Source organism: Falco peregrinus, chromosome 6 (assembly GCF_023634155.1).
Source record: "Falco peregrinus isolate bFalPer1 chromosome 6, bFalPer1.pri, whole genome shotgun sequence".
NCBI classification, from domain to species: domain Eukaryota; kingdom Metazoa; phylum Chordata; class Aves; order Falconiformes; family Falconidae; genus Falco; species Falco peregrinus.
In genome coordinates, this window is record NC_073726.1 from 16567848 (window position 1) to 16587477 (window position 19630).

The following is a 19630-nucleotide window of genomic DNA, read 5'->3' on the forward strand; positions in this document are numbered from 1 at the left end:
TTTATATTTTTCCCCCCAAGGGCAGAAGGAGGGTGTTACAACCCCAGTGTAACAGTTTGTATTTCCTAGCTTGGAGTCCTGGGAGTCATGAAAACTTAGTCTAGTGTCTGTTTATTAGACTTGGGAAGAACTGGAATGTTTGGGGTTTTTTTTTCTCTTCCATGGTGCAGATCCCTACTGTTCCATAAGCCTTATCGGGCAGACTGGGAATAAATCAGATCAAAATTAGCCTGTCTTTCTATTTGAAAAGGGGCAAGAATGAAAGGTCAGTGGCAGTGTTGCAGTGAGGGACACGCTTTGCAGGGTTTGGGGTTTATTTAAGGGAACTAGGAAGAGAGGCAGGTTGGGATATTTTCATATCCGGTCCATGCTATGTTCACAGCTTTCATTTTGTTTTTATAAACTAGAGAAACAAAACCACAAATAGTGGACTACCATGTCTCACAGGCATTAGTAGTTTTGAGATCACTATGTTACCTATTCAGTCATTCCCCAATTTTGGGGATCTTGGAAACAGCTGAAAAGATTGTATCTTACAGTTAGCATGGGCGAAATGAAGATCCTGCCTGTGCATGCTCTGAGGTCATTACTTTTCAACACTTTGTGCCAGTGTTGTAGAGAGGCATAAGGGAACAAACCTGAATTGTTGCTTCTTCCCAAATTTGAGGATGCCCAGTCATTTTGAACCTGTAAGTACCCTGTTTGTTCTTCGTGTGATGAAAAGTCAAAATACAAAGGCAGATTTGGAAATGCAAGCAGGAAAAGGTGGAGTGCCTTTCTCCCTTGCGTTTCTGAGATCTGTGTCAGTGGAACCTGGCAAAGTTGGCTTCGGTCTCTTCTGCTTTGCTTTCATCCGCAGAGAGGGATTCAAGTTACTCAGTAGCCCCTGTGCTAGGACAAGTTTATTTCCAGTTGCTTATCATGTGATGCAGTTATATGAAGGAATTACAAAGTTGTTGCCAGCATTTGCACCAGAAGCACTGTTTAAGCAGGCAACTTAGATTTGGTTTTGTTTTTTAACACGTAGGTATGGATGTGATAATTCTAGTTAGTATCACTGAGAAGAAGCAAAGTTCAACTAAATGGTACATAAAGCTTCAAGCGTCACGGTTTCAAGAGAGCTATAGAAACAAATACATTCCACTGAACACTTAAATTCAGCTAGCTGGGTGCAAGATTTTATTTTAACCATTCATTATTCATTGATTTTTTTGTTCCATAGTTCCATTTTATAAAAAAAGGTTTTCAGCTTTTAAGCTGTTTTTGTTTAAAGTCATTTTAGTAGAATTGCCTTGTGTCTTATTTTGAGTTGTTTGGGTTTTTTTTAATTTTGACATTTAATGTAGGGTTGGATTGGTTGGAATTTTTTTTGTTTTGGGTTTGTTGTTTTTTTCCCTCAAAACATAGATACAACAGAAAAAAGAGAAAACAATGTAATTATTTTCTTTAATGCTTAAGGAAAGTTAGAATATCTGTTGGAAAGTCCTGATTAATGGCAAGACAATGTACGTATGCCAGCTCTGACTCTCTGTAGTCAAAGTTGCGTAATATCAACTGTTAAGTAAAACAGGTGATGCTTTGATGTGTTCATGATCTAACAAAAGTAATCTCTGCTGCTGCAGCCTATCACACCTTTACTGTGCAGCCTTTCCTTCTTTAGCTTTGGCAGATACAAACTGTACTCCACTGAGATCTACCCAAACAGGATTTTGAGGGGTCCACTAGTACTTTCATTTTTTTGAAACCTCTTTTATGAGAAAATCTTCTTGAAAAGGTATTACATCCTTCTTAGTTCCAATTAACATAATCATCTGAAACTTCTGTGTGTGTCTGTATAAGAGTCGGCTAACTGAAGGTCTGACCTGGGCATTTAATGTCTGTGAAGGAAATTAATGCATAAAGTGTGGCTTAACTCAGCTTTGTAAAGCATGCCTTTGGAGTTACATTGGATGCCAAAGTAGCATTTTCTTTATGGTAGTCTTGTATTTTTTTTGTAAATGTAGAGTCATCATTTTTTGTTCTTATGTGGCTGTATAGCATCTGCTTTAAAAATGTAAGTTAACTTATAAAATATAAGTTATAAGCTATTTCATCACAAGTAAACTTACTGGGCAGTCCAGACAACAAAGATCTGAAGGTGCTCCTTCAAATAAGTATTCTATCTTTTCTAAAATTGGATGTAATACCAATATGGTGTCTTTTGTTTGATACCCATGTGTCTGTGAAGCTTATAGAATTGATGTTTGTTTTACTGCCAGTACAAAAAATATTAAGTAAGCATTGGGGAGTTGTGACACAGGAAGGGGTCAGACCCTTGCTTCATTCAAAGAGGAAGCTGCTGGCTCCTCGGTGTTTGTGTTGCAAATTGTGCTGGGCATTTAAAGACTATTTCACCCAGCTTCCCACCCCCGCCCCAAATTAGGATTCTTTTTTGTTAGTGCAATTCACATAAGACCTTTACACCTGGTGAGACAGCATCACTATTGACCTAAGCTGGTTTTACCAGTTAAGCTTTGCCATCCTCATTTTTCTATTATGCTTCACTTTAAAGCTCAGCTTCAGCTGAACCACACAGATCAGTCCCAATTGTTTTTTTAAAATGTTCTATTTAATGGTTAGTTTGGGGAAGGTCAGTTTGTTCTTAAATAATTCAACCCTCCAAGTTGAAGTAGGACCACAGATAGAGCACAAGCATGTTACATCGCGCAGGTATAGCTGGCTTCTTTGAGATCCACTTGGTTAGCAAGATGTATACTGGTGGTCTTCGGGAGAAATGGTTTTGGGGCTCTGAGTCCGCAAAATTTTTGCCAAGAACTTACATTAAGTTTTCTAAGATTTAATAAAGTTGAGTGGCCACATTGCTGCGCTAGTGCTGTTCCTTGCACACTCAGGTGTGGTCACCATAATGTTAGCTGGTGCTACTTTTTGTAGGTAGCTGATGCTACCTTAGAGACTGCAGTTGAGTGTATTAAGTCTCTGATTCAAATCACTTGAAGATACTTACATTGTCTATTTTTGTTGACTAAAAAATAAAGTATACCTATTTGCAAAAACTAAACTCTGCTTTTTTAACTAAGAACAAGAAGTTTAATTAGATCATTCAGAAATATGCATAAGAAGTGTTGCTGGGTGGAGCTGTAGTAATTAATAATTTGTGTAAGTTGAAGAATGACAGCTATGCTGAGTATTGTATAGGAAGCTGTGCTGTGGCCTAAAATAACTTTTGTGTGTTGATTTCTCTGTAAAAGGGATGAATGCTGATATCTTGGGAATCTATTATTACAAAAAAGTAAGATTTTATCATGTGGGCTTTGCACACGCTGTCATGGTACAGCATGGAGACCTAGGCTTACCTGTCTTTAGGTGAAGACAGTATAGACATCTATATGTGAGGTAGTTATTCAATATTGGCTTTATCTAAGTGAAAGCAAAGGGAATTTTCATATAATTACACTGACATTTAGCAGCTTATTTTAATTACACAAAAAAATACTACAGGAGGAAAGGCTGAGCAAGTTATTTTATTGCCTTGTATTTTCACCACGATATGAGTATCTCTGCTTTACCTTCCCTGCAAGCATTCCTTGGTATGCAGTGCTTCCCCCACACTGTGGGACTCAGCTGGGTGAACAGTGCCTCTCCCCATTAGTCATTGTTGCCTTCTCTACACTGCGTGCATGAAAGTAATTCTTTAAAGCAGTTGCTCATGGTTCATTTTTTAAAGATTATTTCATTATACACCATTGCAGTAGTACCTTCTTGTAGGCATGGACCAGATCTTGGTCACTAAGCATAAGCAGGTTTATGTGGAATAAAAAGATACATTGCAAATAAATCACTACTTATTTCCTTTAGTTTCAAAACTGTTTGACTTTTGCCATTCAAACACAGCTTCCATTCACATGTTTGGGAAGCTTTTGAAAGCATATGAATGGTAATTTTCCCAGTTTTTCTGAAAGTTAAGTAGTTCCAACAGTGTCTGCAGCTGGCTGCCTAATAAAAATAACTTGCATTCCTAGAAACATTAGATTGTATTGATGGCAAAAATGACTACACAATTTTAAAATATAACCTACATTAAAATATGTTTTGTCTTAGTTGATATTAATCTAAAGTAATAAAAACACAACATCACTGCAGTTAATCTTTTAATGTGGAGTAGCCACTTACAGCAAAGTTCTCATATTGTAGCAGTTTCCTTTTTAGCTTTGATTGCAATCCATCTATTCTTACATTATCAAAAGGCTTCCTGAAGTTTGTTGCTTGAATTGATCTCTTTCCTTAATGTGTGGAATATTCATGTAGTGTTGGCAAGAAATGCAATAACCTCTTCACTTGTGGTACAAATGAACACTTAGATCTTCACACCTAGCAGTCTTACACTGTCTTTCATGCTGTTTTTTCTTTTGACCAGTAACCTAGTTTTATGTATTCCATGCTGACTTACTGGTTTTAATATAGTGAAACTTTCTTTTGACGTGGAACTTAGTTTTAATGTAGTGGGATTTATTTTTTTAAACTCTCAATTTAACTAAAAAAGTGTTCTTTTAATTAATTGAGAGAGGATAAACAGTGCAACTTATATTTCCAATTCATCTTTTATTTGAAAATTTTGGGGCAAATTAAAAATACAAAATGTTTTTATTGTAAAGTTTAAGTTCTAGAGAATTTTCAGTGGCAGGATTAGATTTTTTTTGGAATGAAATGTATTGGTCTCACAAGTAAGGTACTAATGTTACTTACTAGTATTGAGTCCCAAGTCTAGCAAGGTGCACTGAGTATAGAAGCGTTATAAAAAATTCCCTGTGCCTCTGTATTACTTCTCTAATAGTCTTTTCTTAGATATGTAAAAGTCACTGATGGCATAGGTCTGCGTGTCCAGTAGGCTCAGCAGCTCTAAGTTATTCTAGTGTTTTATTCTTGAAAATGAAGCACACTGTTTTGTGGTGATACACAATGAATTAAGAGTTTTTCTCCTTTTGTATCCAGTTCTTTACATTTCACAGAATATTACTGTATGACTAGTTACTTATTCTTCCCACATTTGTCATGTCCTCTCCTCTGTATGAAGGCCATTACTGAAGGCAGCTAGTTAAGACCAGCCAGTGTGGTGCAACTAAGTATCAGACAATTGATGCCAGACTGTCAGCGCTTGCCATTGTTTCCCAAAATAACATTGTTATAAAGAGGACAGCAGTCAGTGATGTTTTGCGGGAATAAACTGTTGAGTGTCAATGGTAAACGTTGGTAGATTGGAAGAAGGCAGTACGGGTTGGAGGCTCAGCTGTGAGAGCAGCCCCAGGTCACAAGGTGCAGTGATGCTCTTCTCCAGCAAGGATTGATCACCGAGTGACAGCAGCGGTCCTTGTAAAATAAGCAAGAACCTGCTTTGACAGCAGCAAAACCTTCAGCAGCTTTACAATGTTATTAGCTCTCCAGGATGTTTTCTCTGTTGGTGTCATCAGTGCCCTTTTTACAGCTCTGTTGGCTATCACTGTGCCAGGTTGTCGTTCATTGGGCATCTAATGGGCACCTGAATTAAACTAATAGCATGCTGCTGCATAGGTGGCAGAACCGACCCCTCTCATCTCACCCTTCCTACCCGGTCTTGGGGTCCTCTTCCTGACCTGCAGTGCTTCCACTGCTCATCTTGCCCTGTAGTGACACTATTCAACTTGCTATTGAATAAAAGGAGAAAGCTCTTTACTTTGATATTTTTTTTTCTTGTTGTTACACACCTTTCCCCCCTTTCTTTGGTTAGTTTTCAGCTGGTTTAGCAAGCTAAGCTCACCCAGCAGGGTGGCAGTGAATGCTAGAGACAGTGCAAGGAAAAAGCAGGGAGAGTGCATGGTTGAGTAGCACTTACAGAGGCAACAGCAGCAGCAATTAATTATTAAATCAGCTCTGCCTGTCTTATCTAAACTACAATCTTAAAAGCGTATCTTTTGAAAAGGACACCTGACCTTGAAGATGAAAGAATTACTGTTTGAATTAATCTGAAAGTGTTATTTTTCAGGGCTATGCTGTTTGGCTTTGAGGGGTGGGGGTTTTGGTAGTTGGTGTCTACAGACTGTTGATGTATCTAAGAATTGATGGTTGTGTGCTGTTTTTTCCCCAAAAAGGCATGCTCATCTCTAACAGGAATTTGCAGCCCTAAAGGGAGATGTGGTAGGGAGTAAATTTTAATGTGTGGAGTAACCCTGTTAAAAAGACACAGGAAGTCCAGAAAGGCAACTCTAAAACTCCACATATGCTGACTGAATAGGATTAAAGTAAAAGTTGTAAATTATAGAAAATTAGAATTAAATGGGGAAAAATGGGGAGGACTGCTGGACTGTGTAACCAGGACATTGCCTTTTGCAGCACTAAATTCAGGAGGGAAGAGCTAACAGATTAAATACAAGTTTGCGCAAGAACCTTATGAATTTTACTTATGGATTGCTTTTATTGTATAATATCTGAGCAAATGTATTTAATGACACAAAGGCTGGGGATCAGAACAAAAGAAGTTAGGACATTTTTAGGTTTAAAACTTCTAAAATGTATTTTTTAATCATAAAAGTAAAATTTTATAATAACCATTATGTGGGAAAAAAATTCTGTAAGTCTGAGGTGGTACATGTAGTCACAGAGCAAATAATGGAAAAAAAGCTTTGATTTGTGATTCAGGAATTAAAATATCATAATAAAACCTGTATTCCTTCCATGCATGCAGGTGTCTTTAAAATGTTTTCTGAGTGTACTTTTGTATGTACAGATAAATCCACTCTGGACTATTTTTCATAAGTCAATATTGAGGTACATGTCAGCAAACAATTAAATACTGGTTTCATGGTTTAAATCAACTTCTATGCAACTTGCAGTAGATTTTTGCAGTACTGTCAAACCATGCATGCCCACAGGACATGAAAATTAAGTGAATTTAATTTAAATCTATATCACTAAATCTAATGTGAGAGTAAAAGACTAACTGAAATAAAACAATAATTAGTTGATTTAAGTCATTAAGAGATAGCAACTAGGACCTAGGATTGTGGAATTTCACAGCGAAAATGTTAACAATGGGGTGCTTGTGAAGATGTATGCAGCATTGCACACATCAAGCAACAAATTTGCTCGTTTCTGTTAAGTGATTAAAGGATACATTTGAGACCTTTTCCATGTAACACCTTAAGGAAGCAATATGTGTATGAGGACAAAGGAAAGCACTACAATGTACAGCAGCATTGCTCCCGTAAGAAATACTATTTTTGCATATTTTATTTGTGCGTTCATTACCTCATTGTGTATCATTTACCATGTAAAACTTCTTTAAAAATATTCAAAAGCTTTCAGAATAGAGCAGTGGAAAAAAGTTGTATGATAGAAGTACTGAAGGATCTGTTGTCTCCGTGAGCTTGCTTGAAGAATTGCAGATTTAAGTGTTGGAGAAGGAATGTTTGTTCCTTGTTGGATTAGTTTCATCAGCTGTCCTAGAAGCATGTAAGTGTGATGCTGCACTTGTGGTTTTACTGCTGAGCTCCATGGCACTGGTGAGGTGCCCAAATGTTTGATACCATCATTTATAAGCAATTGAGAACAAGGAATGGTTTTTATGTGATTGTCTTTCCAAAACGTAGCTAGAATTAATAGTGTACAGTGTGATCACTTCTTGATAGTTCAACTTGCTTAGATAATTTAGGTTAAAAGTTTTACAGCAAGAAAACTTCAACTCAAAATGGAAACAAAATTTTGTTCTTAATTTTGTTGTTACAATGCTTTATTTTTAATAAGAGAAACTTATCTGTAAGGAAGCCCTAGGAATCATGACCAAGAAAGAGAAATCCTAGATTTCTAGAAATGCTAGACATTAAATAAGCATTTTCGGAAAAGATTATGTTTTTCCTAAGAAAGCAGATGGTAGCTTGTCTTTTCTTACGCTGTTACAGTATTTGAAGCTGTTTTTAAAATGTCACTTGTAAGAGTATTGACATCTAAATGGGCAACACCACCTTGACCTGGATGAAGAATGAAAATGGAGAGAACTATGTGTGTCATACATCTCTGTATGGGAAGGATGGGGCAAACCTCATGCAAGGACTGACTGCTATCAAGTGAAAGGGACTGGAGTAGCTTCCTTGCTTGAAATACGGGCAGATCTCAGATGCATGGATTGGGCAAGCAGAAACACATGGAGTATCCAGGGTATGGATATATCTCAGGCCTTCTAGGATTTCCTAGAAATAATAGTCTAATTTATGGATTTAGGAGTGAACTGTGCAGAACTAAGGCACTCCTCAGTTAAACCTCTGTTCATTGCTTTTCATTTCCAAGAGGTTAAACAAGAAGCTAGAATGCCGTGGCCTTTCTGGAGCAGCTGCTGTGAAAATTCAGGACTGCTGAGGCATCAGTCTGATCTGTAGGGTAACCTAAGCATAACTGAGTATCTGTCAAGCAGCACTTATTAATCAGGCTTTGTACTTTTCCTCAGTACAACAACAGTTGTTTGATTTATTTATGAAGGTCTATGATGCTTTAAGAGTAGCAGGGGTGTTTTATAGGCCACAAAGAACTTCACAGAGCACGTTTCTGAAACTGGATCAGATACTTGACCTGTTGGAGTTGTTGAGTCAGGATCCTTGGAATTCATAGAAATCGGGGGGCCCTCTCCTGTTTCCTGCTAAATATGGTTTAGATGAAATATCTGTTGGTACTTTTTACCCAGCCATCTGCGGAGTTTTAAGAGACTCTTCTGAAATTATCTCTGCAGGCAAAACCAGTACAATTTTGGCTTTCCCCAGTGCACTGACTTGCACTTCTCTTGACACCCCTCTTCTGTCCTTTGGTGTTGAAATATCCGTGGCATTGAAACATAAACCTGATTTGGGGCTCAGAGTGGGTTTAATATGCAATTACAGAAAACCCAGAAAGACTTCATACAGCTGCTACTCAAATATATGTACTGGTATTTTGTTTCTCTGTCAGGTTAGATTTTTTGCCTGAAGTCTGTTCTGTTGTTTTTGCTGGTGCTGAATTGCTGAAGCTGTAGCCTTGTTTCTAGGTGGGGAAAAAGACCCCTGCATGTTGACCTACCTAGCAGTATGAGAAAACAAAATTAAATTTGGCACTATTTTAGGCCCACACAGCTTTAGCAAGAAACATGTATACTCCCAGCAGATTGGACTCTTGTTTCTGCATTTTAAAGTTTTAGTCCCAGAACACATTCCAGACTAGGCAGTCTCCGTGTACTGGGTACTAAGAAATGTTCCCAGGTTCAAGTAGCTTAAATGTGCAGGCTGTCTGATAGTGCCAGTGTCCATCAGGAAAGCACTTAATATTTATATTTGGAACCTCCTATTGAAAATTCTGTCGGAATATTCTTCTGATGCACAGCACACAAAAGTTGCTATAAAGTGCTGCTGGCGTATCACTTGATTTTTTCAGTGTGGACAAACCCAGATCCATCAGTCCACAACTAACTACAGAAATTAGATGTTTTCTTTTCAAGATAGGATATCAGGGTGTTTTTAAGACTAACTCGGTGCTGACATCAGGTAAGTTAATGTCTATATCAAGACATAAATAGGCAGTTTCCTTGATGTTTTTATGTAGTACTACTATTACCAGAGCCACATTCATAGTCTGAAAAAAAGCAGGTTACAAAGGAATCGCTATTAGGTGCTCCTTATTTCTTAGTCACTTAATTAAAGCCTGTGAGATGAGCAAAGAGAGTGATCCTTTACCAAAAAAAATCCTTCCCACCTACCCCACCCCCCATATTACCTACAATGAATTGTACTTCTGTTGGTTTGTTTTGTTCTCCACCTTTTTCCAGATTGTGTTCTGTAGCTAAAACTTATGTATTAAGATTCTAGAGTTAGAAAATAATTAATTGCTGTGCAATATTTTCTCTGTATGATTGAGTGCAGAACTTGTCTATCATTAGCACAAACTGTCTCTGTTAGCATCATATTGTATGAAGAAAACTATTTACAAGAAGTTAATCTATAAGGTTCTATATAATCTGTAAGTAACACATTCATCTGTGGTCTTCATCTCAACTGTGAAGTCCTCTTCTATTTAAATAAGCTTTCTGATACTGTTGATAAGTTCCTCTTTTTTTTAGATTGAAAATGAAAGCGTTGGTTATCACTTCCTGAAACATTTAGTTCAGGCAATCTATTGATGGATCACTTGAGATGCCTTATATTAAGACAGAGAAAACGGTCAATATCCTAATTGTACCTTAAACAAAAGCTAATGTTAGCTTTGCTTTTCAGGAGATGCATTTTTATTTTCAGATAGCAAAAGGATTATTTTGAATTTACTTCTGCTAGGTTGTTTGCATGGTTGCTATGCATACACCCCCCACCCCCCACCCCCCAGTTCTGGTATGTTTTTTTGTTTAAGTAGTTAACCCTTCTTTAGCATTACCCTTTGTTATATTTTAAACATTCAGAACCACACAATGACTTAATGGCCATTCAAGACCCGTGATAATGACCTTTATCACGTACTCATGTGAGGCAGCAGTCAGCACTCACTTTGCAGCAGCCTTGCAATCCTGTGGATCCCCAGGATTATGTGTTACAGCATACTCCACAGGCATGAACCTGAGATGCACAAATAGGTATTAGCAGTGTCTAACATCCTAGCCAGCTTTGCTGGAGCTTTTTATGGGCATAAATTTTTGCTGGATTTTTTTTCAAGTCAGTTTTAAACTTTTAACTATTTGTCTTATTATTTATTTACATGTTGCTATTACTTAGCTATTATTTCTGTACCTATTTCTTGTTTCTCTTCTGCTTATTTCTGCTTCAGTATGTTATTTTGTTTCATTATTTTTTTGCTTCAGTGATTGCCTTTTCTGTGAGGCATGTATACCTGTAGTGGATACTTTCTTAGACAGAAATCCTGGGGAGGGACTCAGGATAATTTTGCTTATACGTGTGCTTATGCCCCAAACATACAATCTGTTTTATTTTTTACTTCAAGCCTCATGTTCAAATTAAATTAAAAAAAAAAAACAACCACCCCCCCAAAAAAAACCAAAACAAAACACAAACCAACAGGTTATGTACCTTGAAAGATCTGTTGGCTAAATTTCTGGGCTCCATTTTAGGTCCAGTTGGGTCAGCATGTCTTCTACCCTATTAAAACTGCTGCCAGAAGGACCCGCAGTGCCCACTGAAGAGCTTACTTACCGTAACTAATTTTTGACAGTGCTGGTTCCATGTTTTCACACTCCCCATCCGCTTTCTCTCTTCTTCCAAGGCCTCAGGCAGAGGATTTTGTGATTAAGAAAGAAACTGGAATAAATTGGGGCCATTCCTGCTCTACTGGGATCCCAGCGGAGTCAGGGAGGGTGCACAGCCAGGGAATGTAGCACTCTAGAGAACATCTTCCAGCTTAATTTCCTGGGGAACACTGCTCCACGCACATGTGCAAATGTACAGAATTTAATCCTAAAACATTTGTAAGTACCTTATGATTTGAGCTTATATTTGTTGGTATGTTTCATGTTGGACACAGCTGTGAGAATAAATTTGCGTTTAAACTTGGGTCCTATGCTGGTGTCCTGCAAACTGTTGAGTTTGGCTGGTTTTAGTGGACAAGCCAACAACTGCTCAGCTGCGAGAGATGTTGCGTGTTTGTGGGGGGAGCCGAGGGGCTGCCCTTTCAGATGCGGTTGAAACAAATTTGTTGTAATGGCATCGGGTAAGGCTTAAACACACTTGCATTCCACATCTTGAGAGTGATGCTGAAGGATTTCCAGCTACTGGGGAACCCACCATTTCCCGCAGCAGTCGGCTGCCTGAGGGCGGCATTAACACACGGAGTTGTGCCGCAGCAGAGCTCAGCTTGCTGATGTAGCTTTTTATTTTGGGTGGTGACACCACAGCTTGGAAATCTGTGTGAGTGTGGAGTACTTTTAAGAATTAAAATAGGTGATAAAGAGTTTAGTGTTTACCCAGGAGCTGACTGTAACAGGATCTTAGTTCTGGGTCTGCTTGGACACCGCTGGGTAAAAATCAAAGATAATCAGAATCTCAGAAGCTGAATTTTTAATTACCGGTTACCATGCATTATTCCATGGATTTTAGCAAGTGCTAGATTCTGAGAGAGGCAGACGGAGCACGTAACCTTACTGTAGAGTGGCTGAAGCTGTGGTATGGTGGGCTCGTCATCTGCTCGAAGGGCTTGCTTTCTGTAAGCCCGCCTAAACTCCCTGAGGAGTTTGACAACTTTTCAGGCGAAGAATGAAGGGATAAATGAAACGGGGGTTTCACGATGAAAATTTTTGCATTTACTGTGCCAATCCCGAGCTTTTCCTGCTCGTCGAGTTGAACAGGGACGTCAAAAAAAAAAAAAACATTTAAAAAAGAGCCTCGCGGGAGCATGCGTCAGTAAGTAACGCCTCTTGTTTCCGGAGCGCGGGCGGGCGGCGGGCCCGGGAGGGGGAGCTGCGGGGCCGTGCACCGGGGCAGGGCGCTGCGCGGAGGGGGGTGAACGTCAGCGTGGGCCGCCCCAGACCCAGGGTGGGTTTGTTGCCGCTGAGGACCAGCGGCTCAAGAAAGCTGCTGTAGGAGCCGCACGAGGCTATAGGGCACGAGTGTTCCTGGAGGGGAACACCCGCACTTGTAGATAGCTGCGTAATGCGCAGGCAGGTGGTTGGCAGCAAGAGACTTACCCAGGCGAGGCGAGAGGCGGAAGGGTGCGAGGGTACCGCCGGGGGTACCGCCGGGGGTACCGCTGCGGCTCCCGCCCTGCACCGGGAGGTTTCTCCTGGGCCGAGCTTGGTGCAGGAAGGCTAAGTGCAGCGCTGGCCGGCCTGCCTGCCTGTGGCAATGCCTCCTGTGGAGTGAAGACCTTTTAAAACCGGCCTAATAGTTTATAATAACGTAAGCAAGCAAATCAGAAGTACAAATATGAAGGGGGCAAGAATAGTCATTCATTACTTTAGGTTTGGTTTTAGTATTTTAGAACAGGAAGTGCCAATACTGGAACTTAAAGCATAACCAGAACTTTGACCCTTGCTTATCTGTACTGTGACTTATTTTTTTTCCCCCCAACTATATTGGCATGTTGTTGTGCAAATAGGATAGCTCGTGTTGCTTACAGTCTTAGAATCTAATACAGTCTGTGATTTTTATTTTTATATGCAGAAACTACACAAATTACTGCAAAGATCTTTAACTTGAGAGCAGATGCTAAGCTCACAAACTAATTAGCGAGATCTAACTAGAAAGTTAGCTAGACCCATATATGCAAAGAAGTTACCATGTTTTCTCCCTTATGCGTGGTATGTGTTTGTATGTCCTATGTTTTGCTCTGCCACATACATTTTACAAGTGAGAATGTGGTAAACAAAAAATAGTGCAAACTGCATCTGATTACATTGGTAATAGGTAGTAGTTTAGAATTATATAATTCACATGGTGTTTCTTTAATTTGATTAATAACATGACAGTGGTAGCAAAGCAGTTTAAACACAATGTGCCACTGTAATGGGAAACTGCTGACTCTTGAATTAGAAGCTGTCAACTTTTTTATGGACTCTTTTATATATATTCCATAGAGCTTTTCAAATAAAGAACAAGGCAATTGTTGAGCATTTGCTTTTGGAAGCTTTGATATGGTTCTAGATATGTACGTTTAAATGAAAAGGAAATGAGTACTTTCATGATACTGAACTATTCTTTACATATATTTGATTTCTCTCAGAGGAAAAGAGGGAGAGGGATTACCTGCAATCTCTAAGGGCTATATAGTATCAGGTTTAATGTCAGCATTACTGCTTTACCTCTGCTATGCTGTAGTATGAATTACAGCCGATTTGCTGTGTGCATGGATTACAGCCTCCCTCTATTTGTACTAATGAACTTAGAAGGAGAAAAACTGAAAGTTCTGTATCTCCATTACATTATTTTTTAAATGGTTATAACTATGAAATCTAAGTAACACCAGAGTTTTCAGGGGAAAAAAGAAAACCTACTTATTTACCTGAAACCAGTGGTATGTGATGTGTTAGCTCTCTAAATTTGGCTGTTAAATGAGCTCTGATTTCTGTGAAGATGAAAATGTCCTGAGGTATCTGACCAGTATTGCTTTATATTTAATTAAAATACAAAAGCAGTATAGAATAATTTGTGTTAAACTCGCTGTGTAACAGATTTTGACAGGTAATTATGAAGAAGACAGAAGTCATACAAAAGTAGTCCATATCACTACAGTATTTAATAATTTTACGGTTAACCAAAGGGGGGGGGCGGGGCATGGAAGATTTGTGCCTGGTAACCTGGTATAAAATAATTAAAAAGAGAGAGAGATCCCTGATACAGGATGAATCAGGGTTGCTTGCAAAAGCAGATTCTGTAAGCCTATTTCAATATACTGAATCTACGAGGCTGCATCTGGGTGCAGCAATACATGCTGTACTTGCAGGACGAGAGCAGCCTATTCTAGGAAGCAGTTACTGAAAGACTCAAGCTTATATTACGCAGTGTGCCTGGTCTCTATGCCTACACTGTAATTCAGCCATAGATTAATACCAGGTTGAAGCCAAAGGTAAGCCAGGAATGTTTTGAAAGGGAGGAAGAGCAGAAATAGAATTTGTGTATCTGATCTGTGGTACGACCGTAGCCGTAACACACGAGGCCTGATGCCAGCTGCCATGCTTTGCTCTGGGGCCTTCAGGACATAAAATTTCACTGTCTTTTTGCAAGCGCCACCTCTGAAGTTCTCTGAAAGTCTTTCACGGTCTGTTGCTAATCAGGTTCCTGGCTAGGATTGATATCTTGAGGTGGGGGGAGCAGTAATGTAGCAGGAAGTTTATAAGTGCAGTTCACTTGTATGTGCTTGACAGACAGGCAGCCAATTTACCTGGAAGTTACAGGCTGAAATTTGCTGTGGCAGTGGCCCCCAGGAAGGGGAAATATATTGGGTGTCTTTCCTCAAACCTTCTATCAACTGAGACTTTCAACAGGACAGTGAGGTAGTGCAGTGGTTTTGCATTTATGGTCTTTCCTAGTTTGATAGGGCTTAGCGGGGGAAGGAGGGGAGTGTTGACCTAATTTTGTTACAGTAGATAAGAGGTGAAAACTTCTAAACCTTTGGTTGATTTGACTTGTTGAATGTTTAATAGTCTTTTGCTCCTGGTTGTTTACAGTAATTGAGCCCTTTCCCTTCTAGTGCTTGTGCTGCTGTCCTCATTTAGTATGTATTCCAAGATAAATACCATACAGGAGACCTGCAAATACTCTACAGCAGAAGATATGTTTCTGGTTTTGTTTGCCGAATGTTACACCTTCCAAAACATGTTATCCACTAACACTGAGAATAAACTTCATGTCCTAAGATGAAACAGTGGAGAAAGACTATAAACCTCTAACTTCCACTGCTGCCACCTTTTAGGCAATAGCCATTTAGGAATCTGAAATGTAAGGAGAAATAATAACTAAAACTGCTAGAGTTCTCTGATAAGTAATACCTATCACAGTGAAATTTGGTTTTGAACTATTGTTTTTCTTGAATTACTTGTTTTTCAGACCTTAAGCAACCTGGGAAATCAAAGCATTTGGGGCTAGGGAGGAAGAAAGGAGGGGTAATAAGGTTGTAGCATTTGGACCTGCAGATTTCCTCGAGTGTTACAATGGTGTTCTGTTGGGATATGTCTGCCTCATCCTGTGCTTTGTGACCCTTCATTTCTTGCTGTCACTCGAAACTACTTGAGCAGTTCTCTGCTACGCATTGTGCTCTTCATTGTAAATAAACCTTTTTCTCTCAGTATTTAGATACAGTAGGCAAATCCCAGGGGTGATAGTTCAGGCATGGTTAGTTTTGGTTCACTTGTTAGCCATTGCTGGTTAAATCTGCTGTACTGTCTAGCTACCAATTGGCAGACTCAGCAAAAAGCTTTAGAAAAGACTTGCTCTGTGATCCATTTGCCAAATAGAGAGTTTAGTTCCTCCTCTGTAATCAAGCTGGAGTCAGCTGATTATAGCTGAGATTTTTCATGCCAGTATCCTTTTCGTTGTCCTTTCCCTGCCTCTTTGGTCAAGTGACTCCCATTGCTGGAAGAAAATAAACTGAATCTCAAACTCCTCCAATTTAGAAGTATCTCTTGTTATCTTTAAACAGTAGGATTTCTATCAACTATAGCAGCAGCAGTCTGATGAGGAGGGACAACTTCCAGAAGAGTCTAAAGAGCATAAAGTCTCTTCTGGAGTTTGCTATCTCCTGACAGATGGAAAAAGGTTTCAGCCCTTCAGCATGAACACAGATATTCTGATTCAGAGGAAGCAATTGGCAGGTATGAAATACAATGTTGGATTTTTTTCCATTTCCCTCCCTGTCTACCTTTTTATTTCACTGTCAGTTTCACTTTTGGCATTGTGGCCAGGAAAACAGCTTCAAGCTGGATTGGTATTGTCTGTTGCTGTGTTTTCCTTACAGTTAGGAAAGCACTTGTGTTTTAAGCTTTCCCTTATTTAGAATATCTGGTTTAAATGACTTAACTGTAACACATAATCTCAAGTGACCTCACAGCCCAGTCCCTCTGCACGGAGGCCATCCCAGCTGTATTTGGGTTTATTAGTGTTTGCCATGCTGGCTGGTGCCTGGCTCCTGCGTTGTCACAAGTATCTTGTGCTTGTCTGCACCAAGCTCCCCGGCTCCCTGACGTCCAGGCAGAGGACGCAGCCCTGACGCAGCATGGCAGGAATGTATGCAGCCAGCTCGGGCTTGACACTGTGCCTGAGTTAATAAAAATTCTTGGGACCCAAAGCACGGAGGTAACGCTGCAAGGCAGCAGCTTGTCTCGAGCCAGTTGCCATTTTCACCAGTGCTCTTGCCTTTGGAAATGCCATACAGACACAACTGAAGAGCCTTATTTTAGGTTTTAAAAGAAGGACTTCAGCCTTAATGCTGAAAAAAAGTTGTTGCATAATTTCTGGACCCATGCTGTCCCTAGAAGTATAGGAACATTTGCACCGAGCTGCACCTAGGCTAATGAGCCCAGCTGGAGCTGATTTGTTTCTGCATCTCTGGTACAGATAATCTGACCATGGATAATTGAGTGTTGACTCTATAAATAACCCACTTTGAAATCCTTGTCTTAAAATTGTTTTCTCTTCTTCCTGTTTGCTTCCAGTCTTACTCTCTCTGTAATCATTTCTTGGCTGACCAAAGGCTACTCTCATCTCTTGACAAACAGATGTACTATTCACTCTTCCCACCTGAAATGACATGTTACACCAAGCATGGGTGAAGCCAGGTTCTAGCACACTACAAAAAGCCAGCTAAGCCCTGGTAGGAAATAACCATCCTAATATGTTTTACTTATGCTCCAATTGACCTGGTGGTTTAAATAAAAAACCACTGATACATGTCAAACATTTGATACCTTGGAAAGTTGTTTATTGCATGCTTGTTCTCAAGAACATATCTCATGGTTGCATATCTCATAGTTAAGTGTCTTCAGGTAAAACTGATACCTTCATATGGACTTGCTTGCAAGTTGGACTTCTAATGATCTTGGTTTGTTTGCTTACTGTCCATGTTAAAACTCACAAGAATTCTTCTGAGTTGAGCTGTGCCTGGTTTAAATGAGAACTGAGGGTTTTCCCCCAATGAGCTTATGTAAGTAATTATAGAAAGTAATTAGAGTGCCTCATAGGAAAAAATATCCTGTGTCATCACCTGATGAGAATCTACACATCTATTTTTTTCCTAAAAGTTGTTTGTTGTTTTTTTTTTTTTTTAAATATAATATGTGTGTGCTTCTGAGAAGTTGCATAGGAAGTCGGAACCACCTGCACAGGGTGACAGGTTGTTCAAGGCATTGGAAGTGGTAGGAGGGAAAGCTGTGCCACAGTGCGGTTCATGCACCTTTGTAGGTAGTTGTAATGGAAATCTTGTGTCTCCCCTGTGCCACTTCTGCCACACTGATTCATGACGGAGGCAGCATAAGTGGGTTAGCAAACTTGGAATGTCTTAAATTCAGATCTGCACTCTAATCACTGTGTGGCCTTGGAAAACACCTTTCTTCACACACTGACCATGCTTCACAACATTTTGGAAGTCTCAATTTGCTATTAATTTTATAGTAGATTGAAAAAACTGAGTAAAGGGCCATTTGAAAGAAAACTTCTATATAGGTAAAACAGACATTTAAAATTATAAGTATAAAACACTCTCTCCCCTGCAGGGAGCGAAGGGAAAGCTTTTACAGTTTATCCAAAACAAGTAATTTGTAATACATTTATATTTGTTACAGTGAGGAATGGTTAAGAGGTGCATTCAGAGGCAGAACATGAAGTAGTTAACACTTGGACTCTCAGATGTTGATTTGCATCAATTTCATTCATGTGCAGTTAGGTCCAAGTCTCTTTGTTTTGCACAGTTAGAAGTCATAAATGATGCAAGTTAAAGTAGAAACTGTCTTTTTAGATCTTAAGTTGCATGTAAATATAGAACTAAAGAGATTTTTAAGGGAGAAGAACAGGTAAAAAATGCTGTATAAACCCAGTTCTGTATTTGGGTATGTCCTTCGGTGTTGTCTGTTCAGTTTTGTTGTGTAGAAGGTTCAGCTTGGTGGTTTGTTTGTAGGAGCTGGAAACATGACCAGGTGACCTCTGCAGAAATTATTTTGCACATCTGCTTTGGAGGGTGTGTATTAGGGGGTTATCACTTGTGGGTATTACTGCAGCATTCTAAATAACAGATTTTATTATCTATGGCAAATAATGTGCATGAAAGATGAGTGAGCTGATTTATTTAAAATGTCTGGATTGAGGAAATATTCTGCACTGACAGTTATGCTGCTTTTGTAGCAGGGTTTGATAAAGCAAATTGAAACTTAAATACAAGCTCATTCAATTTTCAAAACAAAACAGTGTCCTTTGTTGGGCAGATCTTTTGGGTTACCTGGATTTTCAAAAGATGTCAGAATATTCCAAGGGGATTAATTTGATGCCTGGGAATACCCATGAGAAGTGGCCAACACAGAAAAAGCAAGTAAAAAAAATTAATATAGAAATTTTAACTTGAGTTTCCTGAAATAATTATTGTAACAATGTTACTACTAGTAGTAGTAGTAATAATAATAGCAATAAGGCTTATGTGATTATACCAATTTTGTCTAAGAATTTTTAACTCTTTGCTGATTTGGTCCAAAAATACGAAGTTTCAGCAATCTTGTGAAAATTAGCAACTGTGAAGAGACACCCTAACTAATGTGCCCCAGGGGAACAGTATTTCTTGTGGCAGTAGCAGGCTTGTACTGACAGTTGTTACATATATACCTGCAGACCAGACAAAGCTTATGCTGTCTCTTTCTTTGGGGGGTGGGGGGGGTGGGGCGGAGTGGAGCAAAAAACTGGAAACAGGGTGAAATGGGGCGGGTGCTGGGGGCCAGTGAAACTCAGGTTAACAGAGATGGAGCAAATTTAGGGATCAAACCCATGGATTTTTAGAAAAACATTTTTCATTATTTCTGAGCTTAGAAAACAGCTTGTTAAGAAATACATTGTTTTACCAGATGCTTGTTTTGGAACCTAAGCAACAGTTAGAGCTGAAAAAGCCAGAAGGTTTAAACAATAGATCGTATAAAAGTCCTGCAAAGCTATTATTCTGGGCTGATTTCAGTAAA

General features: G+C 39.2%; 1 protein-coding gene across 5 annotated transcripts in view; it reads left to right on the forward strand.

Moving 5' to 3' along the window:
- Nucleotides 1-19630, forward strand: part of ATXN7L1 (ataxin 7 like 1) — a 114586-nt gene that overhangs the window by 54416 nt on the left and 40540 nt on the right. The window contains exon 1 of one of the 5 annotated variants that reach the window (XM_013304097.3): nt 16152-16291. The exons of the other annotated variants lie outside the window; for them this stretch is intronic. Coding sequence (XP_013159551.2) covers nt 16252-16291 — 40 coding nt within the window. The 5' untranslated portion in view covers nt 16152-16251. Of the gene's footprint in view, nt 1-16151; nt 16292-19630 lie in introns of those variants that run through there. 5 annotated transcript variants of the gene reach the window in all.